Source organism: Mastomys coucha, unplaced genomic scaffold (assembly GCF_008632895.1).
Source record: "Mastomys coucha isolate ucsf_1 unplaced genomic scaffold, UCSF_Mcou_1 pScaffold21, whole genome shotgun sequence".
NCBI lineage: Eukaryota > Metazoa > Chordata > Mammalia > Rodentia > Muridae > Mastomys > Mastomys coucha.
In genome coordinates this window covers 141707610-141734207 of record NW_022196904.1, presented here as the reverse complement: position 1 = coordinate 141734207, position 26598 = coordinate 141707610, and the positions used below count along the sequence as shown (strand labels likewise).

Here is a 26598-nt window from a genome sequence, read left to right as displayed (position 1 = left end):
AAAACCTACCTCCTCTAATAGAGACAGCCAGGGCCCCAATTTCATTATTTTTTTTTCTAGTGAGAATACCAACTCCCCCATTTGCTTTACATTGAAGCTGTTTTTCAGGATACACAGAAATCATGGTATAAAGGCCTATTAGCTAAATAAATACTAAATAAAAAGTTGAAAGTTGAGAAGTCACAGGCACATCTACCTGGTAATGACATAACTCACGGCACCACTGTGTCCTTAGACTTCCTAGGTGGCTTCTGTAATTCCTTTCCCCTGGCATGAAACTCCTGGAGAATTTTGGCATAGTAATATTGCTGGGCAGGCAGGATGGGGTCCCTGCTGACCACACTCTGGACCCCTTGTTTCTTGTTCTTCCTCCACAGATCTCCAAGAAGATGGTGAATTCTGTGGAAGGGTGTGCTGATGATGCCCTTGCTGGGTTTGTAGCCTCTAATCCTGACTTGCAGCTCCTGCAAGGGCACCGTGTGGTCCTACGTTCTGACCTGGACAGCCTCAAGGGCCGGGTAGCGCTTCTGTCAGGTGGAGGCTCAGGCCATGAGCCTGCCCATGCTGGTGAGTATCTTGTGTTAATTGTAAGGGGTGCTGGCCAGAGCAAAGTAGGGGTCCTGGGAGGTCCTCAGTGCTAGTGTGAGGTACCTACCAGACAATCAGTGCTGAGGCCAGAGTTAGGAATGGGCTCAGTTTCCATCCTCCCACTGCCCCAGCCACTCCACGCCCAGTCACAGCCTGTCTCTGCACCTGGATTCTTACAGCTCTAGAAATGCAGGGTCGAGCCAGATAACCCCCGAGGCTCTCCCAGCCTCAAGAGTTGGTGATTTCAAAAGTCTTCCTGGCCTGTATTTCCAGTCCAGCTAACCCAACACCTCCATGAAACTTTCTGGACCCTGCAAGCACAAATTAGGACCCTTCTTCTGCAACCTTATCATGCCTTTCCCCACAGCTGAACCATCCTAGCTGGTTTCTTGGTTTTGGTTTTTTGTTTTGTTTTGCTTTGATTTTTCGAGACAGGGTTCCTGGCTGTCCTGGAACTCACTCTGTAGACCAGGCTGGCCTCGAACTCAGAAATCCGCCTGCTTCTGCCTCCCAAATGCTGGGATTAAAGGCACGTGCCACCACTGCCTGGCCCTGGTTTCCTGTTTGATGCCAGGGATATATGATCCTGTTAGGAGCTCCTACAGTAGGCCTCAGACTTTATGTCAGTTCACTTTCCCGGTACACTCTTAGTATTCTGTTTATCCATTCAGCACATCCTAGTGAGCGCACTCTGTACTTGGCCCTATACAGAGCACACATGTGAATCAGGCAAGATTCTCCCCTGTAGAACTTTTATGTGCCACTCTGGGAAGACAGATGTGAATAAGAGCAGTTCAGAGAGCCTTGTGGGTTCTAACAGACACTAGAATAAACAGTGAGGAGCAAGAGAGATGACTCAGCACTTTAAAGTACTTGTTCTTGCAGAAGACCTGGGTTCAGTTCTCAGCACCTACATAGCAGCTCACAATCATCTGTAACTCCACTGCCCCCTCTGACCTCCACAGGCACTGGGTGCACACATGGTATCATGGTGCACATATATACACACTTTCAAAACACTCAAATAAAATAAAACAAAGCTTTTTCAGAAGCTTTATGTAAAAGAAGGAGAATAGGAGGAAGAACAGAAAATGGTGGGAGTCGACAGAGCTCTTCAGAGTGGGAGGTCAGGGGAAGCTCCTTCAAGATGATTCCTGTGTAGGGGTTAGCCATAGCAAAAGCACATAGTAGGGTTTACCTAGACATGGATCTCAGGTATGTGGGAAGCCCTGGGGATAACAGACCTAGATTCTAACCACCACCTTTATTTCTCTTTCTCCAGGTTTTGTCGGGAAAGGGATGCTGACAGGGGTCATTGCAGGATCTGTGTTTGCCTCTCCTCCTGTGGGCAGCATCTTGGCTGCCATTAGAGCTGTGGCTCAGGCAGGCACAGGTCAGGCTTGCATGGAGGAGAGAGTGCTGTTGGTGGGCACTGTGGGGGTGGGTAAAGGCAAGGCTTAATGATACCATGCCACTGTCCCTACAGCGGGCACCCTCCTCATTGTGAAGAACTACACTGGGGATCGGCTCAACTTTGGACTTGCCATGGAGCAGGCCAAGGCCCAGGGCATCTCTGTGGAGATGGTGGTAGTTGAGGATGACAGCGCCTTCACTGTCCTGAAGAAGGCAGGCCGGCGTGGCCTGTGCGGCACAGTACTTATCCACAAGGTTAGCCTCCCCACCCTGGGATACTGAGTCACCAGCCATTTCTTTTCCCTGACCCACCAAGTCTCCACTATTACTACAGCCATTAACCGTAGAATGCAGGCATTCTCCTAAACCTGTTCTCTTCTCTTCCCTTCATATGGGGATATGTAGTCACTTGTCCCTTCCTAGCACTTCTTCCAGTGCAGGATAGGCCCTCATATCCTGCCCTAATTACCTTCACATTGGGTCACAGCTACACTTACCTACTTCTCACTAGGCTACTGTATTTGCTTCATGCACTCCTGCCTTGTTGGTCAGTTGTACACACTAACCCCAGAGGTATCTTTATAAAGTACAGAAGGCTGAGACTAGAGGGTTTTTGCATTTGAAACTAGCTTGGACAACATAGTGAGAACATGTCAAAACAACAAAAACAGTATATATGCCCAATTTTTCATCTCACTGAGAATACCTTAGGTTTCCACAGTCAGCTCAAACCCCTTGGTTGGGGTGCCCACCACACTATATTTATTTGAGGGCTGGAGAAGTGATCCAGCAGTTAAGATCACTGACTGCTCTTGCAGAAAACCTGGGTTCAGTTCCTATCACTTACATGGTAGGTCACCTTTGTCTGTAACTCCAGTTCCAAGGGAGGCCAAAAGAGGGTGTAGGATCCCCTGGAACTAGACTTAGAGACAGATGTGAGCTGCCATGTGGGTACTAGGAACCAAACCTGGATCCTGTACGAGAACAGCAAGTGCTTTTAACTGCTGAGCCACCTCTCCAGCTACTCCACCATCACCAATACACTCCTGTCCCACCTCATTAACTCCTGGATTCACTGCACAGCATCTTTATCTTCTCTTAATGCTCTGTAAACATCAGATCCCTCCCTGTACCTGTTGGACTGGAGCTCATCTCTGTGGCTTTATGTATGCCACATCTATGCCCCGCACAGTCCTTTCTTTGGCCAGCCTTCTGTGGCCTGGCTCACCTCTGACATTCTGTAGAGGCTGATGGTGATCCACATGGTACTCTGCCTGATGGCCTGGGCACCCTTGCAGTAATTTTCAGTTTGTGTCTTGTCTTCTCTTCCTCAGACTCTGAGTTCCTTGAAAAAAGTTATCCTTTTTCCTTTCCAGCTCAGTAGATTCTTGGTGAAAACAGAGTAACAGGGTAGAATGGAATAAGAGTAAATTGAGCTATGGGAGAAAGCTCTACGAATCAGGAAAATGATAGCACGGGGCTCTGTGACACTGAACAAATAACCCCCTTCTTTAGGCCCATTTCTCTCTTAAAAGTCCATTCCAGTTCTACTAGTCTAGAGAGAAGGAGAAAAGGAAGGGGGTGGAAGGGGAGAGAGGGAGAGAAAGAGAGAACAAAGGGCGTGTGTGTGGTTTTACTGGAAGTGGGTTCCATGCGTGTTAGGCAAGCCTTCTACTTTGGAAGCACACACCCACTTTCAAACAGAAACTCTGAAGACTCCTCTAAGCAGGCATGTTGTAAATAAGAAGAGGGCATTCTTCCACCTTAAGTGTGATGGACCAGGGTTAGTGTAGAAATCCTGAGATTCTCCCAACAGTAAAGTTCTTCCCAGTCTCTCTTCTGCTCCCACTGATCCAGTGACTTCTCCATCCACCATTCCCTTCTCTCTCTCTGGGTGGCTGCAGGTGGCAGGTGCTCTGGCTGAGAAAGGTATGGGGCTGGAGGAGATCACAAAGAGGGTGAGCATGATCGCCAAGACCATGGGTGAGTGCCAGCCCAGGGATGGGAGGATTGTGGCAGACATGGGGACTCAGAGCAAGCTCCTACCTACCAGCTGCACCAGGAACCTTTCCAAGTTATTCCCTGGAGAGCCTGGCAGCCTTGGGTACCAGAGTCTGGACTCTCTTTCTAAGATGAAGGGTTGGGAAGCCTGCTTAGAGAGAGGATGCCCATGGCCAGGGCATCCTTGGCATTGCTACTGCCATCATGCCACCTGCTGCCTACAACAGAACCCCTATCTCTCTCATGCTTTATTTTTCCTAGGTACCCTGGGAGTGAGCCTGTCTTCCTGCAGTGTCCCTGGTGCCACACACACCTTTGAGCTTGCAGCTGATGAAATGGAGCTAGGCCTGGGTAAGCCTGTGGCCATCATGCCTCTGCCATGACAGGTCTTTGCCTTGAGTTTTGCCTGCCTCATCAGTCTTGGAGTTGTCTAGCTAGTCCTCCCTGCTCATTTGATGTCCCTCAGGTGGTCTCTGGACTCATAGATGTGCACTCGAGGCATAGCCTAAGTCTTTATCCTGCCTGACTTTATCTAGATGCCATCTGTGCCCAGGCTCCTGACACAGAGAGCCATGTTCCTCCTATCTCACTTTTGCCCATATCATTCCATGTTCCTCTGCCCCAACCCCAATGCACAGGGCCCTTTGGTCCAAAGGACACCTTTTCCATGACTGACATGGTCCACTTCTTCCCGTGTGTTTCCAACACAATAGGTAATAGTGTTCTCCAGTTTCTGCCACACCATCTGCTGCCGTGTTTCATTACCCTTTTTCTACCCCTGTCCACACCCATTGTGCCTAGTCTAGTGCTGAACACTATGTACCATTGATAAAAGCATGGAAAGACAATTAGCAGGCTGTGAGCCAGCCAGTAATAACCACATCTCTCCACAGGGATCCACGGGGAAGCTGGTGTTCGTCGAATAAAGGTAACTAGACTCCCTGCTCAGTCTAGCCCGGCTCCATGTCTCCCAGACATGGCTCACTACTGCTTCTTCTGACAGATAGCACCTGTTAATGAGATTGTCACTCTTATGCTTGACCACATGACAAACACCTCCAATATATCCCATATACCTATACAGTCAGGTGAGTAGCCTGTTGTTCCCATTCTCCAAGTCTTTCCTGCCCCCCTTTCACAGAAGCCACCGTAGGTATCACTCTGAGGGTGTCAACATCTATCTACAGGCTCTTCAGTGGTGCTGATAGTCAACAATCTGGGTGGCCTGTCTTTCCTGGAACTGGGCATCATAGCTGATGCCGCCATACGCTTGCTGGGTGAGCCTACCCTACAAGAAGACCTTTAGCCCTTTGTTTTTTTTCTTTGAAACAATGTTTCACTATGTAGCCCTGGTTGGCCTGAGCTTACTATATAGACTAGACTGCTGTTAAACTCATGAATATCCTTCTATCCAACTCCGGTAACTCTTTGAACCTGGTTTGCTGCTGGGCATAAGAAAAGCAGCTGAGGTGGTGTCCTATCACGGCCCAGAACATCAGCTGAGTAGTTAGTCACACAAGCTTGAGTTAAATTGTCACTTTTGCCACTTGACGGCTGGGGTCCCAAGTCTGGAAGTAACAACAACACCTGCCTTATAGGGTGGTATGAGAATTAAATGATATTCAGTATAGGCAAAACACCCGGCACCTTCTAAGAACTCAGTAAACGACAGCTATAACTCATCAGTCCCTCAAGGGGGATACATCCAAGGAATGTGGTAATGGGCTGTCACCAAGGGATGCTCTAAGGAAATCAGGCCATTCCCTACTTATCAAAGACTTCAACCTAGTAGGCCCTTGTTTTGCTGTTTGGTTTCTTTTGAAGACGCTCTGGGCAGTTCCCTTCCCCACTCACAGGCTTCTTTGCTTGGCACTGCAGAGGGCCGTGGGGTGAAGGTCGCCCGTGCCCTGGTGGGTACCTTCATGTCAGCGCTAGAGATGCGTGGTGTTTCCCTTACTTTGATGCATGTGGATGAACCCCTGCTGAAGCTGATAGGTGAGAGCTGGCCCCTGGAAGCATTGCTAGAAGGAATCCTCATCCATCCACAGGTTCCATCCTAGAGACCACATTAGGACTGATGGTGCCAGTCTGGGCTCTAGACATATGAAGAGGCCTTTTCTGATTTCTCAGCCTTCAGCTCTCTCACCCAACTTTGGAGAGTTGGTGTTAGTGTCTTCCTCCCATTTGCCTCCCCCTCTTTCCAGGGCATACCTCCACCTCAGTATGCAGCATACACTTAGCATATCCTTATCAGTTTGGATCCACTTCTTATAGACAGCTTAGTGAGCCAGTCTTCAGGGCTAGGTGGGGAGTGGAGGCTCCACTTAATCTTGTCTGAAAAAGCTATGTGGCTGCCTCTAGATGCTGAAACTACTGCAAAAGCCTGGCCTCACATGGCCAAGGTCTCTGTGACTGGGAGGACGCGGATTCGGGCAGCTCCCACAGAGCCTCCAGAAGCCTCTGAAACCACTGCGGCAGGAGGTACTGGGTCCTGGTGATGAGGAGGGGCAATCATGCTTGGTGGTCAAGACTTTGCCTTGAGTGTAGTGTACAGAAACCTTGGCACCCATACTTGCCACATTGGTGAAGTTTAGCATACTGTCCTCCCTTCCTAGGTGTAACATCCAAGCAGATGGCACTTGTGCTGGATCGGGTGTGCACCACCCTTATCGGACTGGAGGAGCACCTGAATGCCTTGGACAGGGCTGCTGGTGATGGGGATTGCGGTTCAACCCATAGCCGTGCTGCCAAAGGTTGGCCTCTTTGGGACACTCGGGTTAATATGGCACACTAACTCTTAGATTTGAACATTCCACGAAACAATTTCAAGAACATTTAGTCACTTTCATGGAGTTGCTGCTTTCTTTCCTTCACCAAGTGGGGCCATTTGCCACACCTTGGCACACCCCTCACCTTGTTTTCCCAAAAGAAAGTCCATTCTGCTGCCCTTAGCACTCTCAGTTGCCCACATACCAAAAATCCCTGTTTGTCTAGCTGTCCAAGAAAGATGTATTCATCTGGGCAATGGTGGCACACAACTTTAATCCCAGCACTCAGGAGGCAAAGGCTGGTGGATCTGAGTTCAAGGCCAGCCTGGTCTACATAGTTGAGTTCCAGGACAGCCAGGGCTACACAGAGAAACCATGTCATGAAAAAAGTCAGCACCTACCTGAAGCCAAGCAGCGCTCCTGTGTCATCTCCATGGTTACAAAAGTGAATGAAGCCAGAAAATGGTGGCTCATAAGGATTTCCAGGCCAACTTAGGGTGATAGGAAAGAAAAGAGAAACAAACAAGCGGGCAGAAAACATATTCTCCAAGAAATAAGATCAACCAGGAAAACACTAGCAAAGACCAGGGAGAGAGAAGGAAGCAGATAGCATCTCTGAAGGGCTACCTGTCTCTACTTGCAGCCATTCAGAGCTGGCTAAAGGAAGGCCCAACTCTAACCAGCCCTGCCCAGGTACTCTCCAAATTGTCTATCCTGATGCTGGAGAAGATGGGAGGCTCATCTGGGGCGGTGAGTAGAAGCAGATCCTGAAGGGACAGACTGATGGGGAGGGATGCAGGCTTGGCTGGGTGCCGGCCAGCTCCGTGTACTCAGCATTTTGGTCCTCTCCAGCTCTATGGCCTGTTCCTGACTGCAGCTGCCCAGCCTCTCAAGGCCAATATTGACCTCCCAACCTGGTCTGCTGCCATGGATGCCGGCCTAGCGGCCATGCAGAGGTGAGACAGCACCCCATGTCTTAACACCAGGGGTGTGCTGGGGAGGTGATTGATAGATGGTTCTGTTCCCAGCTAGACCCTGTCCTTAAACCTAAAGTAACCACCTTGCTCATTCTGTCAGGTATGGAAAGGCTGCACCAGGAGACAGGACAATGGTATGTACTCAGGGTATTCCCTTTTCCCCTTTTGAGCCTACAAGCCCTAAAGCTACCCTCAGTGTCAGAGCTCCTTAATTCTCCTTTCTCTGACCTTGTCCAGCTGGATTCTCTATGGGCAGCAGCACAGGAGTTCCAAGCCTGGAAGAGCCCAGGGGCCAGTCTCCTCCCAGTTCTGACTAAAGCAGTCAAGGTGAGTGACACTCAGCTAGACAATCAAGGAGCCACTAAGCTCCATCTCTTGGTGGCCTTAAGCAAGTTAATGGCTTCTTTTCACTGTCATTTCCACCTTTATAAAACAGGGGTGAGTGCCTATCTCAGAAAGTACTTATGCTGCTAGGAAGGTGAATTGAGTCTCTAGCCTAGTACCTGGGCTGAGCTCAGCAAATATGGGCCCCTTTCCTTGCTAGAAGCAGATAAGAGGTCACCTTTCCACTGGATGATGGTACAGAGATTGCTGGCAGAATGGGACAAAGGATTGATCGAGGCTTAGGTTTCAGGGCCCAGGGGCCTACTATCATGTTCTGGAGCCAACTTCCCCTGTTCCTCAGAGTGCTGAAGCTGCAGCAGAGGCCACCAAGAACATGGAAGCTGGTGCTGGGAGAGCTAGTTATATCAGCTCTGCACAACTAGATAAGCCAGACCCTGGAGCAGTTGCAGTTGCCGCCATCTTTCGTGCCATCCTGGAGGTCTTGCAGACACAGGGAGCATGACTGCTTTTCTCCTCCTCAGCTCCTGTTTTGTTACTTCCTCTTGCCTTCAGATACTCTCTAACTGGGACATTACCCAGTCTATACCCATTTGGTTTCAAGATTCCAGGCCTCTTCCCCTATACCCAGTCAGTACATGAACGAAAGCTAATAAAATCCATTGAAGCTGAGCTAGGCTGTGGTGGCACATTACTTTAATCCCAGCACTTGGGAGGCAGAGGCAGGTGGATTTCTGAGTTCGAGGCCAGCCTGGTCTACAGAGTGAGTTCCAGGATAGCCAGGGCTACACAGAGAAACCCTGTCTCGAAAAGCCAAAATAAAATAAAATAAAATTCCATTGAAGCCATAGGACTTTGTCCCTGGTTACAGTAACCATGACCCACATCTTGGCAGGCAGTTCATCACCTGTGCCTCATACAAGTTCTGCTCTGCTAGGGCTGCTACTCTGGGCTGCTTCCCCAGGCTCCCCTTTCCTTCCCCAGCACACAGCAGCCAATGTACAGCAGAGTGGCAAAGAGGCTTTTCTCTGCACCAGATCAACAGCTGAGAGAGGCTTCAGAAGTTACATGGGGTTGGGCTCCCAGAAGATGGGGACTTAGTGTTGAGGCTCTGGTATAGCTCAAAAGCTGTAGTCATGTCTTTTCCAAGGTCTCTCTAGAGCAACTACTGCCTATGCCCTGACCAGCTGAAAGGCAGGTGACTGGTGCCTGGTGGAGGAGACACCATACATATAGCTCATACTGGGCATGGCCTCCTCAGTGTAGGGATATAATTCAAGGCACTAGCAGGTCCTATCCATGACATGAAGTCTGGTTCTGTTTTAAGCCAGCTATGGGAACTCATGCCTATATCTGGCCAATAAAGATCTGTAAAACTGAATAATACCCATCTCAAGACAGCAAGACAGCTCACTGGTTAGTAGCCTGAAGGCCTAACAACTTGAATTTGATCACCAGATCCCATTAGGTGACAGGAGATAAAGTTGCCTTCTCACCTGCACATGTGCCGTGGCATGAATGTGCCTACACACAAAGTAAGATTTGGTTTTCAGAATGGTAAACCTCTCTGGGGCTGGAGAGACGGCTCAGCGGTTAAGAGCACTGGCTGCTCTTCCAGAGGTCCTGAGTTCAATTCCTAGCCATCACATGGTGGCTCACAACCATCTATAATGGGATCTGATGCCCTCTTCTGGTGTGTCTGAAGACAGCGACAGTGCACTCCTACATAAAATAATAAATAAAACAAATCTTTAAAAAAAAAAAAAAAAGACCAGAATGGTAAATATCTGAGGGAGGGATACAGAAACTCAGCTGCAGAGAGGCTCCCTCAGCAGTCTAGTGTTGTAGTGCTATCACCAGAACAGGTGTTAGCATGTCAGGCACGCCCACTTCCACTGCGTCACCGTCTATAGCTGGTCATACTACGAAAGGGACCCATCATCTGTTACTCAGATTAGGCAGTGGGCTTCCTTGGCCTTTGGCCTAGAGTTCCCTTTTAATCTGCTCCATCAAAAGGCCCTGGCAACAAAACTGGGTGTCAGCATGTACAGCAAAGGAAAAGGCTGGTGTCAAACCTGTGGGTCCCAACTGTCACCCAGCAGAGTGACATCAGGTAACTTTACTCGCCTGCCCCACTCCACTTCCTTTTGGAGTCTTGTTTTCCAGACTTTAAGGCAGAGAACACTCCTTTCCTAATGAAAGATGTATCCGACAGCCATTCATTATGAAGTACATCCTCACAGATTTAAATAGCATAATCATGGATTTCTAGGTTGGCCCTTTGCTTCTGTAAGGATCGAAACTGTCCTGAGGCCTTTGTAAATTGTCAAAAGTCTAATTTAATTTAACCACAATGCAGTGTCAACAAAGATTGTTTCTGTGCTTTAGCACAACTCCTATTCATGAAACTTTACTCCTAATGTGATGGAATTAAGGGGTAGTACCTTGAGCCCAGGCTGGTGGCTCACACCTTTAGTCTGAGCGATCTAGCAGCAGAGGACAGGCAGATCTATGTGAGTTCAAGGCCAGCCTGGTCTACATAGCACGTTCCAGCTCCAGAGTGAGACCCTGTCTCAAAAATAACCAAAAAGAGGTAAGACCTTTGTTAAGTGATTAGGGGTGATAGTGGGACCAGGCCCTTCTAAATGAGATGTAGTCATCATAAGGGTCTGGGTGCAACTTGTACTCTGTACCCTGTGATGCCACAGTACAAAGATGGTAGGGGAAATGGCCCTTGCCAGACATACATGTTGTTTCTTAATCTTTAACACCTAGCCTCCAAAAAATATGAGAAATTGTTTTCATTTAAAATTATTTTTTTAAAGATTTATTTATTTACGTATGAATGTAGAAGAGGGCATCAGATCCTATTACAGATGGTTGTGAGCCACCATGTGGTGGCTGGGAATTGAACTGAGGACCTCTGGAAGAGCAGCCAGTGCTCTTAATGACTGAGCCATCTCTCCAACCTGTAAAATTGTGTTTTAAAAGCAGTCTGAACAAAAGAGACCTTTGATGTTTAAAAACACATTTAATAAAAATCAGATTCATGAAGTAAAATACCCACTCATGAGTGAACCAGGAAGATGTTCATACAGGTGCCAAGCAGTCATCCCAATGGTGTTCAGGCTTCATTTAGTCAGCAAGTCCGTGCCAGCCCTCCTCCCATCTTCTGGCAGCCGGGCTGAAGTTCAGCTTGGTCACTGTCTGTAGCAAGTGCAGGAACCCAACTCTTCCCACCTGCCTGCTGAGGGACCTGGCAGGGCTTGTCTATGAAAGCATGTAGTGCCACAGGCTAACACAAAGGAGTCGGGCAAGACTCCTCCCTCTCTACCCAGTTTCTATTCAGGAGAAGAGCAAAGTTCACATTCTGGTATACCATGGAGGGTATCTGGGTGACTTTTTGGGGACTAGAAGCACCCACTACTCAATAAGGAACACCTCTGAAGGCAGCAGCAACGAATGGCTCCCAGAGCTCTGCCCAGCAAATTGCTTCATAATGCTGGTTTCAATTTCATAGTGGGCTGGGGCCCTGTCAGGGGAGAGTATAGCTAGAGGAGCAGAAAGGCCCATACCCACAAAGGGACAGAAAGGAAGGCCAAAGAAAGCCCACACTTATCACTGGGACTGTAGGGACAGGCCGTCTGTTCTTGGGAGAACTGTTTAACAGAGCTTGTAGGGCTACGTGAGGGGAACAGGCATGTAAGTCACAGGGAAAGGGCGGGATCCAGGAAGCAGCTGGAGCAGCAGCTAGAAGAGGGGGAATGACACGGTCACAATACACACAATATAGTGCATCAGAGTGAAAAGAGCAGCGTATCGGGCACCTGTCTTTACAGCAAAGGCTTCTCCGGCTGCCACTATCCTATGAGTTACCTCTCAAGGCAACGGCCACCCAAATGCACATCCAGGACAGAGCAGAGGGGGAGGAAGCCTACCTAACGGAGACAAATGCTCCCACAGAGAGTAAACTTCATATTTTACACGTGTAGACTACATTTGAACTCCAGCTTTGGCTTCTACCACATCCCTAGGAGTGGTAAGGAAAGCAGCCTGAAATCTGCAGACCAGCAGAAGAGACATGTGTGACCAAGGCAAGGAGGTCCTTGTGCAAATGGAGGACCTGGAAAAATGGCAACAAGTCCAAGCCACCAAGAACAGCAGGTGGACAGCAAGTAGCTGGAGAGAGCAAGCCTGGAACTGGAGGAGCAAGCTTGGTCTCTGGCCCAAGAGAAGTCTGCTGCTGAAACCAGCCAGGAGCCCCAGTTCAGCAGAGCTTCTGAGGGAGCAGAGGCTGCATCGCTGACTGTTCCCAGGAGCCCCTGCCCACTTCATTCCCTGTCATGCAACAGGGGCTGGAAGGAAGGAAGATGCACAGGGGTTAAAGACATGACCTCAAAAGAGCCTGAGCATCAGGAGGCACACCAGGCCTGAGCTGCTCAGATAGACCCTCAACCTGCAGGGTGAACCCAGCCAAGCCACCAGATCTTTCAGGGAAGCCCCAAAGTTCCTGAGACTGGCCCATAGCATATCTTCCCACATCTGCCAGATACCACAGTTGCCAAGAACAGGCAAGACCTGCTTTAAGCAAAATGTTTCACTAAGCACTTGTCCCACTATTCTTGCCACAGAACTGGCAGGACCTCACCAAGCTCAAGCCCTTCCACATGTCATCTCACAGAGCCAAGGAATCTTGCAGGGGAGGGGGAAACCTTGGGAAGTCCCAGATTTGGCTGCTCTGACACCAGAGTCCCCATCGACCACTCAATCTGCACCTTCAAGCTGCTTGGCTTCCCACCTGACTATAGGAGCTATCTTCTTAGTAAGATGCAAGTCCTTCTTGGGTCCTTCTCTACACCTGGCCTTATCCTACCTACAATGGGAGACAAGCAGCCATACCTGTCTATCAGTCAGAGCTCCTGGATCTGGACGCTTCCATGATGAAGCCAGAAGAACATAGAGAACCAACAAGCCAAAAGCCACTACCAAGAGCCCTGTGCTGTTGGCAAAGACAGCCTCACCAGGCAGGCTGGAGTAGGGCTTGGTGGCATTTTTCCTGGAAATAACAAAATAACATGGGCATTTGGAAGAATTTCTAACTTTTTTTTTCTTGCCCAGCAAAAGACTAGATTCCTACAACCTAGAATTAACATACTAAGTCCCTATCATAATGACAGGCAGGAACTGTATAATGTTTTACTAATGGGAAAAATAAGGCTCCTAGTGAAATGAACCTGCCCACCTTTATATAACTAGTACATAGTACAACCAAGCTCTAAACCCCAGGGCTGTTTTCCAATCTTATTTGTTACTCACTCTACCAAAGTGCTCCAAAACCCAGGACTACAGTGGCTAGACATACAGGCTATGGGGCAGACAGCCTAACTCAGTTCCCACTTCTGCCGTTTACTGGCTCTGTGTTTTTAGGTAAGTTACTCTGTGCCTTAGTATTTTTGACAAAGTCTCAGTATTTAGCCCTGCTAGGCTTGAAATTCACTATGTAGAGGAAACTGGCCTTGACCTCAGAGACCTGCCTGGCTATGCTGTTAGGATTAAAGGCAGGCAGCCATTATACCTAGCTCATTACATTCTCTCTTGCTAAAAGCACCAGATGTTATAGAGTGCTTAAGAGGCTTAAAGGTGGGGCTGAAGAGATGGCTCAGCAGTTAAGAGCACCAACTGCTTTTCCGAAGGTCTGGAGTTTAAATCCCAGCAACCACATGGTGGCTCACAAGCATCCATAACGAGATCTGACGCCCTCTTTCTGGAGTGTCTGAAGACAGCTACAGTGTACTTACATACAAAAAATAAATAATTCTTTAAAAAAAAAAAAAGAGGCTTAAAGGTAAGGTGCTTTGAGGAGTTTCTGACAAACAAAAGGTGCTATATCACTTGGTGCTTAGTAAGTATTTCCAGTTTTCCAATTTCAACCTAAAGACCAGTTAATTCTGTCACCTTCCAGATCAAGAACTGGACTCAGTGCCGCCATTGGCTGCTCTGCGATTCTAGGATGTATCTTCTGAAGCCCTGCTCCCTCCCACATGCCTTAGTGTTGAGGCCCCTTGAAACTTACAAAACAAAGAAAAGCTTCTCATTGATGCCAGAAATAACAGATGTGATGGACAGGGAAAGGATGCTGGTTCCAAAGAAGACATGCACAGGTTTCAGGAGACTTCGCAGCCACTGGGATGCCCAGGGCAGGAGAAAGACTGCAAAGCCCAGGAACCACTGTGAACACAAGGGAAGAAGTCCATGGAGCTATGGGGTGATGACAATCGTGCCTATTCGCCTACAGTGCCTCCTGCTGGTCACTATCTTAGTGCCCCTCTTTTTCAACTCAAATATTCCCACCATACACAGCCCTGACCACACACCACACATTACCGTGGTCTGCCTATTTCTATTACACAAGCAACAAATGTGTGAAGAGCTTGTAGCAAACACTCAGAAAACTTAGCCATCCTTGTTTACCTTGGTTTCCGGCCATAAACAATTCAAGTACAGGGCTGGCACTGGAAATTACTTTTTAGAACTGCTTTTGGTTCAAAGAGGGAAGAGTAGAAAAAGCAGAAAAGAGGCTGCATTGGAGTCACCATGGCATGTGAGGTACAAAGTCAGGAGGACAGACGAACAGTGTGACAGGTATAAGGAACAAGATAAAAGTTGGACTCCATCTCTCACAGGACTTAAATAGCCAAGTCTACAGGATATAAGGCCGTCTTTGGGCAAGGGGCAGAGAAAATACTGGGAGCTGAGGCTAGTGAAGCCATGCCCAAAGCAAACAATACCCACAGGGACCCAGAAGGAAGAGGCAGAGGGTACCTACCTGGCAGGCAAAGAGGACGACAGCGGTGATGCCCAGCCAGCTATGCAGGGAGTAGAGGTGTGTGATTTTCGAATGGTTGTGAAACCGAAAGACAGCAATCAGCCCCACAACAGTGAAGGTGAAGGCCAGCAGGTGCAGTGCTGCATGGAGAACTTTCCAGGGAAGCTTGGGCCCCACCCACGATGAAGGCAGGCGGTACACCAGTGAGGCTGCAGAAAGAACAGTCCCAGGGCTTCAACCACATCACCTTACACTCCCCTGATGTGACCCTACCCAACCTCTCATCAGGAAGAAGTAAGTGCCAATGCATTGATTCCTGTCCTGATTGGTTTCTTGTCAACTTGATACAAACTAGTTATCTGAGAAGAGGAAATCTAGTTGAAAAATCCCCCTTATCAGATTGCCTACAGGCAAGTCTGTAGAGCATTTTCTTGTTTAATGATTGATATGGGAGAGCCAAGCTCACTTTAGGTAATATCATCCTTGGGCTGGTGGTTCTAGATTGATATAAGAGAGCAGGGCTGAAGAGATTGGCTCAGTGGTTAATAACACTAGTGGTTCTGCCAGAGGACTTGAGTTCAAGCTACATGATGGCTCACAGCCATATGTAACTCCAAGAGGATCCCATACCCTCTTCTGGTCTCCAAAGGCACTGGATACACATGGTACAGAGACATACATGCAAGCAAAACAGCCATAAACTCAAAAACAATAATTAAAAAGAAAGAAAGGAAAGAAAGAAAGAAAGAAAGAAAGAGAGAGAGAGAGAGAGAGGGAAGGAGGGAGAGAGAGAAGGAGGGAGGGAGGGAGGGAGGGGAGGAGGGAGGGGAGGAAGGAGGGAAGGACAGAAGGAAGGAAGGAAGCAGGCTGAAGAAGCCATGAGCAGCAACCCAGTAAGCCACCTTCCTCCACAGCTTCTGATTCAGTTCCTACAAACTTCTCTTTTAGCTGGACTAAAAGTGTAAGGTGAGATAAACCCTTTCCTCCCCAAGTTGTTGTTGGTCATGTTGTTTATTACAGCAATAGAGCCGCTAGCTAAGTCTGTTCAGCACCTGCCACCTCCTGTTATTTGCAGGAGGCAGTTGGCCAGGAACAGAGGCAAGAAGGGACCGTTGAGCACAGTTTCTCCAGGTCTCATCACAATGAATCCATCCAGCCAAGGTTGGTTAAGAACCCAGTTATGAAAACTGAGGATGTAGCTTGTAAAGAGACCCTGTCTCAAAAAACAAAGTGGGGTTCAGAAGATAATTCAGCAGGTAAAAGCACTTGGCACTTGCCACATAATTCAAACAACTTCAGTTTGATCTCTGGAACCCACAGTTCCAAAAGAAAGAACTGATTCTTTTTCTTTTTCTTTCTTTTTTTTTTTTTTTTTTTTTTTTTTTTTTTTTTTTTTTTGGTTTTTTGAGACAGGGTTTCTCTGTGTAGCCCTGGCTGTCCTGGAACTCATTCTGTAGACCAGGGTGGACTTGAACTCAGAAATCCGCCTGTCTCTGCCTCCCAAGTGCTGGGACTAAAGGCATGCGCCACCACTTCCTGGCCAAAAGAACTGACTCTTAAAAGTTGTCCTCTGATTTCCACATGAATAGTATGCCAGGCCTGTGCCTACATACACACACACACACACACACACACACACATACACATACACACACACACAATCACCACCACACCAATAATAAATAACATAGCAAAGACTTTAGGGCAGAGAATAGTAGTACATGACTTTAACCCCAGCACTTGGGAAGCAGAGTCAGGTGGATTTCTGTTAAGTTCAAGGCCAACCTGGTAGAGTTGCATGTTTACACACATGTGCACGTGCATATGCATACATCATATACATCATAAGAAAACAGTCAAGAACCAGAGGGATGAAGTGTGAAGTATACATAGTGAGTGGCTTTGGGCAATGCTATCATCATTCCCATCCTACAACTGGGAAAAAATGGGATTCACACAGATTTAGATGCATGCGGCAAGGATGGATCCTTGACCCAACTGTAATACAAGAGGCTTTAACTTCTTTTTCTCTAGAGCAGGGACTAAACTGCAGTGCCAGGCCACGCCAGCTGCCTGATTCCCTGAACACAACTTTACTGAGACACAGTCATGGGCTTTACATATTTTCCATGGCTGCTCCCATGATAGAACGGCCACACCCTCTCTCTCTCTCTCTCTCTCTCTCTCTTTCTCTCTCTTTCTCTCTCTCTCACACTCACACACACACACACATACACACACACACACACACCCTACTACCATCACCACCACAGCAATAATAAATAATATAGAAGCAGAGCTGAGTAGCTGCAATATAGATTACAATCACACCATTACAAAGCTTGAAAAAATTATGCTCTAGTCCTTTACACAAAGTTTTGCTGTCCCTGTCTCAGAGTATCTGTGAAGCTGTCCCTACACTTTCCACTTCTTCCCACAAATGATAGCTGGTCCCAGGGACAACCCAATTCACCCTGCCATGTTAGCCTCACACTCAACCCTCTTGGAGAGGGTAAGTGCTGCCAGGCCCAGGCCTAGGCCACAGCATGCCTCCCATACTGTGACCTTACTACTCACCAGCTCCATAGAGCACCACCATGCCGGAGACCATAAGTACTGGGTGCCAGTTAAACATGTGCACAGTACCATCCCAGGCAAAGCCACCGCGCCAGTACTGCATCCAGTAGGTGGTGAAGAGGATGCACATTGACCCCAGGGATCCCAGCACCATGCAGGACAGGAAAAACCATCCTGAAGCCATTCTGATCAAGAGCTCCTAGAAGAAGCAGAAATCACATGTCCTGGCTGACCATGGTGCACCCACATAGCAGCTAAAGGAAGTCACACCAACCTCCTTTCCTGCCTGTGGTATGGAATCTTTTGCTTCAGTTCCCCTGTCCCCAGATGGCCTTGATGTTGAGGTAAGCTCACACTGAGTGAGGCCCCAGCCCTGCACCTGGCCAGGCACAAACCAAGTACAGCACTCTGGTGAGACGACAAGGCCTTGGACTCACAGTCTCGGTACTGATTAGCCTCCCCATGCAGAACCAGAAGGTAAAAATGACTGCCGCACCCAACCCAGTTAAGGGACAAGTATTAAAACCCTAACTGCTTAGACCACAAATTCCCTGGGTTTCAACTTAAGGCAGCAAACCCACAATCTAATGGAGTAAACATGTCCTACGCTAGGTATGCCTTCAACAAAATGACTGGGTACAGGGCTGGACAGGCAGCTCAGCAGTTAAGAGCAATTTTTGTTGTTGTCCTGTTTTGGTTTTTGAGAAAAGATTTCTGTGTAGCCTTGGTTGTCCTGAAACTCACTCTATAGACCAGGCTGGTCTCAAACTCAAATATCCTCTGCCTCCTGAATGTTGAGATAAAGGTGTATGCTACCACTACTTGGCCATATATATAAATTTTTTTAATGGTTGGGTATGGAAGAGTTGTAAATGGCAAAGGGTTTTGTATTTGGGAATATTTGAATGTTGAATGTTTTTTTGTTTTTGTTTTTTTTTGTGTGTGTGTGTTTTGTTTTGTTTTGTTGAGACAGGGTTTCTCAGTATAGCCCTGGCTGTCCTGGAAATCACTCTATAGACCAGGCTGGCCTCAAACTCAGAAATCCACCTGCCTCTGTCTCTCAAGTGCTGGGATAAAAGGTGTGTGCCACCACTGACCGGCAAATGTTGAGTGTTTTAAGCAATCATTTTAGTGACCAAAAGGTTTTAGGTCTGGCCAGGCATGGTGGCACAAGCTTTAAGCAGAGCCCGCAGAAGGCAGAGGCAGGATCTCTGTGAGTGTGGGGCCAGTTGGTCTACAAGTTCCTAGCACTTTCCAGGACAGCCAGGGTTACAGAGAGAATCTGTCTCAACCCTAGCTTAATATAAAACAAACTAGACAAAACAAAAGCAAAACAACAAAATCAGAGGCAGGCAGATCTCTCTGAGTTCAAGGTCAGCCTGGTCTACAGAGTGAGTGAGTTCTAGGACATCCAGAAGTACACAGAGAAACCCTGTCTCCAAAAAAAAAAAAAAAAATCAAGTTTTAAGTTTCTGAATCACTGGGCAGTGGTGGCGCACGCCATTAATCCCAGGACTTGGGAGGCAGAAGCAGGTGGATTTCTGAGTTCAAGACCAGCCTGGTCTACAGAGTGAGTTCCAGGACAGCCTGGGCTACACAGAGAAACCCTGTCTTGAAAAAACAAAAAACAAAAACAAACAAACAAACAAAAGCTTCAGAATCTTCCAAAATTTTTTGCTAGGGACACTCAATCTCTTCCATTTTGTCACCTGTGAGTGAAAAAGCTTTATGTGATCCCATTTCTGTATAAAAAGGTCTTCCTTGCAAAGGATGAATTCCATGAGGTCAGACTTTGATGCCAGACCCCTCCACTCCTCTCCATGAACTGGAGAGGAGCTAAGGGCATCCCTTGGCTGTCTGCACACCTGAGACTTACTTCTGCTTTCTTTTCTCTGGGGAAAGTCCAAAGGGGAAAAAGAGGAAGCAAGAACTCATGATCTAGAAAGTCATTATTTTTAGATTTCCACCAACTCAGCTTTCAGGTTTTCTCTAGGGAGTATTTTTTTTTATTTTTATTTTTATTTTTTTAGGCTTTTTTGTTTGTTTGTTTGCTTCTTTGTTTTTCAAGACAGGGTCTGGTGAGTATTTGTGTTACAAGAAGTTATTCTTAAAAACCAGGAGAGGGGCCGGGCAGTGGTAGTGCACACTTTTAATCCCAGCACTTGGGAGGGAGGCAGAGGCAGGTGGATTTCTGAATTCTGGGCCAGCCTGGTCTACAGAGTGAGTTCCAGGACAGTCAGGGCTAGACAGAGAAACCCTGTATCGAAAAATTAAAAAACAAAAAACAAAAAACAGGAGAGGGGCTATATTTGTAGTTCAATGACAGGGGCACTCATGAGTTAGATTCCCAGTACCATATACACACTTAAAAAAAAAAAAAAGCCAGGCAGTGATGGCACATGCCTTTAGTCCCAGCACTTGGGAGGCAGAGGCAGGCAGAATTTTTAGTTCGAGGCCAGCCTGGTCTACAGAGTGAGTTCCAGGACAGCCAGAGCTATACAGAGAAACCCTGTCTCAAAAAAACCAAAGGAAAAAAAAAAAGCCAGGCAAGTGGAAAAGACCTAGCCCTGCCTCCAGTAAATACACACCAAGAAGATAATAATGTGGTCTTCTTGATATTGAGGGTCATCTCTCTGGACCATCTAAAAGGAAGACTAGCCAATAATGTCCAAGGAGGGATAATACCCAAATTCTCACCTTTAGACTCAGCAGAAGGCTCACAGAAAGGTGACCTGATCTCTGATTTTCACCGTCTGAGCACCCCAAGGAAAACACTTAACACTGCAAGACTTGTCCTCTGAAAGAAAATCACAGAAATAAAAATTATTATTATTATTATTATTATTATTATTATTATTATTACTAATACTACTTGGTTTTTTCAAGACAGGGTTTCTCTGTGTAGCCCTGGCTGTCCTGGAACTCACTCTGTAGACCAGGCTGTCCTCGAACTCAGAAATCTACCTATCTCTACCTCCCAAGTTCTGGGATTAAAGGCGTGCACCACCACCACCCGGCAGAAATAAAAATTATTAATTGCACACCAGCTCTAAGCACTAGAAAGTGACACACAGTCCCTCTTCCTCCTGTTGGTGACTCTGTGAAGACTATCACCCCAATCCTATACATGAGAAAACTAAGAAACTGACACACAGTCCCACTTCCTCCTGTTGGTAACTCTGTGAAGACTATCACCCCAATCCTATACATGAGAAAACTAAAGTTCAGATGCAGAGTAAGCACTACAGGAGCAGCAAGTCCACAGGAATCTCAAACCCTTGTCTACTTAGCTTCAGGGCCTTAGATCTTTTTCCTTACCCACAAGTTATAAGATCACAACAAAAAATGCAAGGGCATTATTGAGAATCAAGTATTATAACTTCACATTTGTTACTATCATAGTATTTGAGAGAAAGAGAATATGTGTGCGTGCCTGTGTGTGGGCGTGTGTGCGTATGTGTGTGTGTGAAGGTATGCCAAGTAATGTATACACAGGCATCCACAGAAGCCAGAAAAGGTTGTTGGGTTCTCTGTAGCTAGAGTTACAGTCAGTTGTGTACCACCCTTCTGTAGTGCAGGAAACCAAACCTAGGTCCTGTGAAGGAGCATCAAACATTTTTAACCACTGAGCCATCTCTTTAGCCCCTATTATAGGATTTTATCCTAACAACTAACAAAACCTCAAGCTAGCTAGGCAAGGTGGTATCTATGCCACTAGCTACTTGAGAGGCTGAATCAGAAGGATTATGAGTACAGGAGTTCAATATTAGCTTGAGCAACATAGTGAGACCAGCTCCCCCAACAAACAAAAACCTGAAACTCATGGTCCCCATGCCTGCCCAGGTCTCTCTGTAGCCTTGATTACATCTCATGACATGCCAGATAGTCATCCAACCAGCATCAGATGCTGGACTCTCAAACGTGATTCTAGTTAGTAGCAATCTCTGAGAAAGAGCTGAGGGCTAGGAAGAAAACCATATTTCATGACTGAGCTACTGGATCCAGGGATTTATTACCCAGCCTCAGAGCTGCTTCCTTGATTCATGCAAGAGCAAAAAGGTTTGGGATTATCAAGTGTCCACTGCCTAACACAACCTCCACTTTTCTAATGAAATGCTCCAGTCATCTGACAATGTTGATTTCTGCAGTTTATTTTTTTACAAAAGGAAAAAGGAGGCAATGGTCCCTTTGCCCATTGTCCACTCTCACCCCTTGAGAGTGAGTTCTATACAATGTTCTCTCTTTTCGTTTTTTTTTTTTTTTTTTTTTTTTTTTTGAGACAGGGTTTCTCTGAGTAGCTCTGGCTGTCCTGGAACTCAGTCTGTAGACCAGGCTGGCCTCGAACTCAGAAATCCTCCTGCCTCTGCCTCCCAAGTGCTGGGATTAAAGGCGTGCGCCACCACGGCCCGGCTGAGAGTGAGTTCTATACAATGTTCTCTCTGAATACTGTCTACTCCATTTCTGGATCGAGCCCCACCTTCACCTTGTAATAAACTTTACATATTGTCTATCTTGAAACTTAAAACTGGGAGTGGTGGTACATACCTATAATCCCAGCATTCCAGAGATAAAAAGCAGAAGAATCAGAAGTTTGAGGCCATCCTCAGCTATGTGTATATAGTTGAGCCTAGCCTAGGCTAAATAAGACTCTAGCCCCCCCCCTAAAAAAATTAAGGCAGGGATGTGGGGGTGGCATATGAAGAGAAAGCTCAGCAATTAAGAAGTTAAGAGAGACATCTGGCCAGCCGGGTGGTGGTGGCACATGCCTTTAATCCCAGCACTTGGGAGGCAGAGGCAGGCGGATTTCTGGATTCTAGGCCAGCCTGGCCTACAGAGTGAGTTCCAGGACAGCCAGGGCTACACAGAGAAACTCTGTCTCAGAGAGAGAGGAGAGTGAGAGAGTACAGTACATACTGGTCTCGCAGCACAGCACAGTTGAGTTCCTAGCACCTACATCAGCTCACAGGTCCAAGGGACCAAATACCTACTTCTAGTCTTCATACACATAACAACCACACACAGACACATTTGAGGAAAAGGAAAGGCAAAACATTCCAAACCAACCTGCATCACTCCAGCTACAAGTCCTGGACTAGCACTTTGCAGCAGACTTAGAACAGATGGCACACCTTTCTGACAGAAGGCAGGAAAGTTAGTTACATTGCTGTCTACAGTTTACCAATAAGCCCTCTCTCTTTTCCTAGAATAGCAAAAACAAGGGAAAGAACACAGGCAAAGGCTGAGACTATGTGCTCACTTGCACTGAGAGCAGTCTGGACTAGGACTTCCAGACATGCTCAGCACTGCAGGGTCTCCTGTTCTTGCTTGGCTGAGCCCCATGCTCAGGAAGGGAGTCCACAGACTCTTTAGGCTGTGTAGGGTTGGAGCCTCTGTCACAATTATGTTCATTCTTGGATGGTGTAATATAAGAGCAGCCAGGAAGGGTATCGTAACAAATGAACACGACTGTGCCTCATTAACAGCACAGACACTGAAGCCTACGTTTGACGTGATTTTCACATTTCATATAATATGACGTGCCCCAGTAGTTTAAATATGTAAAAGCCACTCGGGGTTAGATGTGGCCTATGGGATGTAGTTTATCTATCCTGATTGAAAAAGAGTACCTAACCTCTATTTAATGTTTTCCTCAATTCTGAGTAAAGGATTCTCATAGGCTGAGCTAAACCAGAATCAGTCCCAGGGTTAGAAAATGAATCTTCCGGGCTGGAGAGATGGCTCAGCAGGTAAGAGCACCAACTGCTCTTCCAAAGGTCATCAGTTCAAATCCCAGCATCCACATGGTGGCTTACAACCACCCGTAATGAGATCTGATGCCCTCTTCTGGTGTGTCTGAAGCCAGCTACAGTGTACTCACATATAGTAAATAAATAAATCTTTAAAAAAAAAAAAAAAAGAATCCTCCATTACTCTCATGAAAAGGCTGTACTCCAAACACGGTTACTTTTAGAGCTACAAACAAACAGACCAAGGGGCAGAGTTTGTTGCTCCCTCCTCAAAGACGGAGTAACACTAAGAATCCTGGGAACCAGATTTAGAGTGCAAATCCTATAAACCCAGGCATCGTATTCAAAAGTACTGCAGCGCCGGGATCCATAGAAGAGTAACTCGGTCAGGCAAATAAATGGCAAGGCTGGTAGCAGCACCCAGTTCCCAGAACTCATTTCCAAAGGCAGTCCCTCCAAGCAGGACTCAGGGGTGAGTGATAAGTAATATTCCACTCAGGAGTCTGAATAAAGTCCACCTTAGCACAAGTGCTCACAGACCGGTCCTTCGTCCTTCGGACAGTCAGATGTGTTCCAGGTGCAAGGTGGCTATGACACTGACTCCCTTTAGTCAGGTTGATTCTAGCAAGTCTTAGATGAGACGCCTTTTGAAAAGCGTGAGAGCCTCTACAAACACAACCTGCGGTTTGGAAGGGGAACGGAAAAGTGTCCAATTCTTAAAAGGAAAAATAGGCTGAACGCCGAGTGAAGACAGACCGAAGCAAGGAAGCGGCGAAACCACCACTGGAACCCATAACCCGGCTCTCCCAGCCCGGGTTGTATCCCACCCTTAGCCACACAGTGGAACACCTTGGGGGCAGGTCTCTGCGACCCGCCGGATCCGCGGGAGCTGCCACTCCCTAGGCTCCTCCAGGACGCCGGAGAATAGACTTTTCAGCAAGCCTGCAGACCACGGGATCCGCTACAGAGGGCGCTACCTGAGTTTTTATAAGCTCGACCACTTCCGGCGATGAGCGAGGGAGTCTGGGAAATGGGGTTTGCAAGCTAAGGGGCGAGTTCCTGAGCGGTTTCTGGTCTGATTCCTAGGGGCGCTGCGTCCTGTCAGCCTTGTCCCTAGCCACAGACCCCGCCCCGAAACAGGCGAAAAGCTGGGGTTAACAGCCTCTCGCTAGGGTCGGCCCTCAGCAAGACGGGATGGAAGAAGCAGTCACATGGAGAGCCTGAAACAACGAAGGCCCTAACATGGCGGGCAATTAGCAATCTACTTCCGGAGTTTAAAGCCAACTTCCGGAAGCCGAGAGGGTGTTTCCATGACAACCGACGTGGGTTCTTTGAGGTGCGTGTAGATGCTGCGGATCACAGAATGGCTGAAGTCAGAATTTTGTGTTGCTAGTGCTTTTGCTATGGGTCTTTTGCCGAGGCCTTTCGGTCTGTGAGCGGATTGGGACTGGTGAGGAAAACTGCGTTAAATTGGAGGGTGCTCGTCCGCGTAGCTAGAGCGAGGGGTGTTTCTACCTAACGGAAGCCCTTGATGGAGCCTTACAAAGTGGTGCGTTTGACTCTACTCACTTGCGACCTGGAGGAAATGACTCTTAACTCTGTGTCCTTGCCTATAGCCAGGAGAAAATTCTTTCCTACCTTGCAGATTGTTATGAGGATTAAAGTAAATTCTCTTGGTTAACAAGATTATCTTGGCGCTGGTACCTAGGAGAGATATTGTATGAAAACTCAAGCCCAGAGAAGCTACATTATATCAAAAAAAAAAAAAAAAAATGAGGCTTTTCTCAGAACCTTTGCAAAATGAGGGGTATAGGCACTAAAATGGCTGCTTTTCAAGTCCAGGGATTAAGTAAAGTTATAAATATGCTCCCCTTACTTGCTGCCTCAGTGTTTCTGTCATAACCTTTATAAAGCTAGGAGAGTACTGTGTCCTTTCAGCTCTTTCTGTATGTGACACTGTCTATTTCTATGAGAACATATTCCTCATCTACTTAGATAGCACTCTATCAGTTACAAAATAGGCTGGTTGTATAGTGCCTCTATTAGAATACCACTCTGCCACCTACTAGCTGTGTAATCTTTGTCAAATTAGTTAACTTTGCTGAGCTTCAGTTTTCTCATCTATGAATTGAGGAAAGTAAGAGTTTATTTTCTACTTTATGAGGTTATTATAAGATTTAAATAATATCTGTGATTGAAACAGTTCCTAGAGTGTTGCATGCAATATATACGGGTTTTATTTACTGCTATTACTACTATTATGTGACCAGGCTGTCATTGCTCTGTAGTAACCCTAAATACTCTTGGTTAGAGTTGTGCATATGTCAGATGTGGTTACATTCCTGTAAAACAGGCACGCAGGGTGAGACAAGAGGATCAAGAATTCAAGATGAGCAAGGCACACGCTTTTAATCCCAACACTTGGGAGGCAGGTGGATTTCTGAGTTCAAGGCCAGCCTGGTTTACAGAGTGAGTTCCAGGACAGGCAGGACCAGGGCTATAGAGTAACTCTGTCTTGAAAAACCACAAAAAAAAAAAAAAAAAAAAAAAAGAGCCGTGCATTTAGAAGGATACAGACATGGAGAAAAGTTTGCTGTTATGAGTCTCTAGAAAGAATGATAAGTTAAGGTACAATGGGGTAGAGTTGGGATAGGTTTTGGTTTGGTTTTACCTTGTTTGGTGAAGAGCCTTGGCTAACCCTAACTAGCCTCCGACTCTCAATCCTCCTGTTTTAGGTTCCTGAATATTGTGACTATAGGTGTATGCCACTACTCCTGGCTTTAAGTTTTTAATCGTTGGTTTTAACTAAAATACCCTGATCACCTAAAATGGTGTTTTGCATACCAATGTTTGTTGCTAGACTTCTAATATTGCCTTCCTTGCCCTTCTTCTGTTTCTTGCCTCTCTCCCCTCCAAACAGGTCCTTGCATTACAGCCAGGGAAACAGCTCTAATTTGGAAAAACTAAACATCTCTCCAGGAGTTCTGGGCAGACAGAGAACCAGAACTGTGCAATGTACCCTTGGAAGTGCCACAGATCAGACAGAAGATGCTCCAGACCAGTAACTACAGCCTTGTGCTCTCCCTGCAGTTCCTGTTGCTGTCCTATGACCTGTTCGTCAACTCCTTCTCAGAGCTACTCCAAATGGCTCCTGTTATCCAGCTTGTGCTGTTCATGTGAGTATAAGGCAAGCCTGAAAAGCTGACTTCAAAAGTGTGAAGGCCCTGACTATCACAGTTGAGCATTTTAAAGTTAGTAGTGTGTTTAGAAGTCTATGCCGTCTGAGGGTTTGGATTGACAATATCATAGAGAAGAACAGATCTCTCTCTCTCTCTCTCTCTCTTTTTTTTTTTTTTTTT

General features: G+C 46.9%; 3 protein-coding genes across 18 annotated transcripts in view; 2 read left to right on the top strand and 1 right to left on the bottom strand.

The window, feature by feature from the left end:
• The window catches only part of Tkfc (triokinase and FMN cyclase), a 14212-nt gene extending 5451 nt beyond the window's left edge, over positions 1–8761 (top strand). For all 5 annotated transcript variants that reach the window (XM_031389692.1, XM_031389694.1, XM_031389695.1 and 2 more), the window contains 16 exons: positions 378–567; positions 1871–1981; positions 2075–2256; positions 3906–3984; positions 4264–4353; positions 4896–4930; positions 5006–5090; positions 5190–5279; positions 5881–5997; positions 6364–6483; positions 6618–6755; positions 7414–7520; positions 7623–7726; positions 7848–7881; positions 7985–8074; positions 8433–8761. In XM_031389692.1, the coding sequence (XP_031245552.1) occupies positions 378–567; positions 1871–1981; positions 2075–2256; positions 3906–3984; positions 4264–4353; positions 4896–4930; positions 5006–5090; positions 5190–5279; positions 5881–5997; positions 6364–6483; positions 6618–6755; positions 7414–7520; positions 7623–7726; positions 7848–7881; positions 7985–8074; positions 8433–8594 (1734 nt within the window). In that variant the 3' untranslated portion in view covers positions 8595–8761. The remainder of the gene's footprint in view (positions 1–377; positions 568–1870; positions 1982–2074; positions 2257–3905; positions 3985–4263; positions 4354–4895; positions 4931–5005; positions 5091–5189; positions 5280–5880; positions 5998–6363; positions 6484–6617; positions 6756–7413; positions 7521–7622; positions 7727–7847; positions 7882–7984; positions 8075–8432) is intronic.
• Positions 8762–11103: 2342 nt separating this feature from the next.
• On the bottom strand, positions 11104–24324 carry LOC116103560 (cytochrome b ascorbate-dependent protein 3). 6 transcript variants are annotated; one of them, XM_031389699.1, is made up of 8 exons: positions 24089–24208; positions 22557–22625; positions 20190–20289; positions 17493–17691; positions 14916–15124; positions 14163–14317; positions 12989–13145; positions 11104–11839 (listed from the first exon to the last, which is right to left on the bottom strand). In XM_031389699.1, exons 4-8 carry the CDS (start codon positions 17674–17676, stop codon positions 11771–11773), a joined length of 774 nt encoding a protein of 257 aa, XP_031245559.1. In that variant the 5' UTR covers positions 17677–17691; positions 20190–20289; positions 22557–22625; positions 24089–24208; the 3' UTR covers positions 11104–11770. The 6 variants fall into 6 exon arrangements, with proteins under 6 accessions (XP_031245559.1, XP_031245560.1, XP_031245563.1 ...); XM_031389700.1 differs by having other exon boundaries at positions 22557–22621; positions 24089–24205; XM_031389701.1 differs by lacking the exon at positions 24089–24208 and adding an exon at positions 24217–24282 and having other exon boundaries at positions 11105–11839.
• Positions 24271–26598, top strand: part of Tmem138 (transmembrane protein 138) — a 7327-nt gene continuing 4999 nt past the window's right edge. For 2 of the 7 annotated variants that reach the window (XR_004123500.1, XM_031389704.1), the window contains exons 1-2: positions 24582–24788; positions 26160–26415. Coding sequence is in view for 6 of the 7 variants with exons in the window: in XM_031389704.1 (XP_031245564.1) it covers positions 26288–26415 (128 nt within the window). In the remaining variant the exon portion in view is untranslated. Of the gene's footprint in view, positions 24789–26159; positions 26416–26598 lie in introns of all 7 variants that reach the window. The other 5 variants (XM_031389707.1, XM_031389709.1, XM_031389705.1 and 2 more) reach the window with 5 other exon arrangements.

Coding starts and splice junctions, on each gene's coding strand:
- LOC116103560 (XM_031389702.1), bottom strand. CDS start 17,676: ATGGCTTCAGGATGGTTTTTCCTGTCCTGCATGGTGCTGGGATCCCTG. Junction 14,318..14,915: donor TCGTCCTCTTTGCCTGCCAG/GTAGGTACCCTC, acceptor TTGTGTTCACAG/TGGTTCCTGGGCTTTGCAGT. Junction 11,840..12,988: donor GAGCTCTGACTGATAGACAG/GTATGGCTGCTT, acceptor CCCCTCTTCTAG/CTGCTGCTCCAGCTGCTTCC.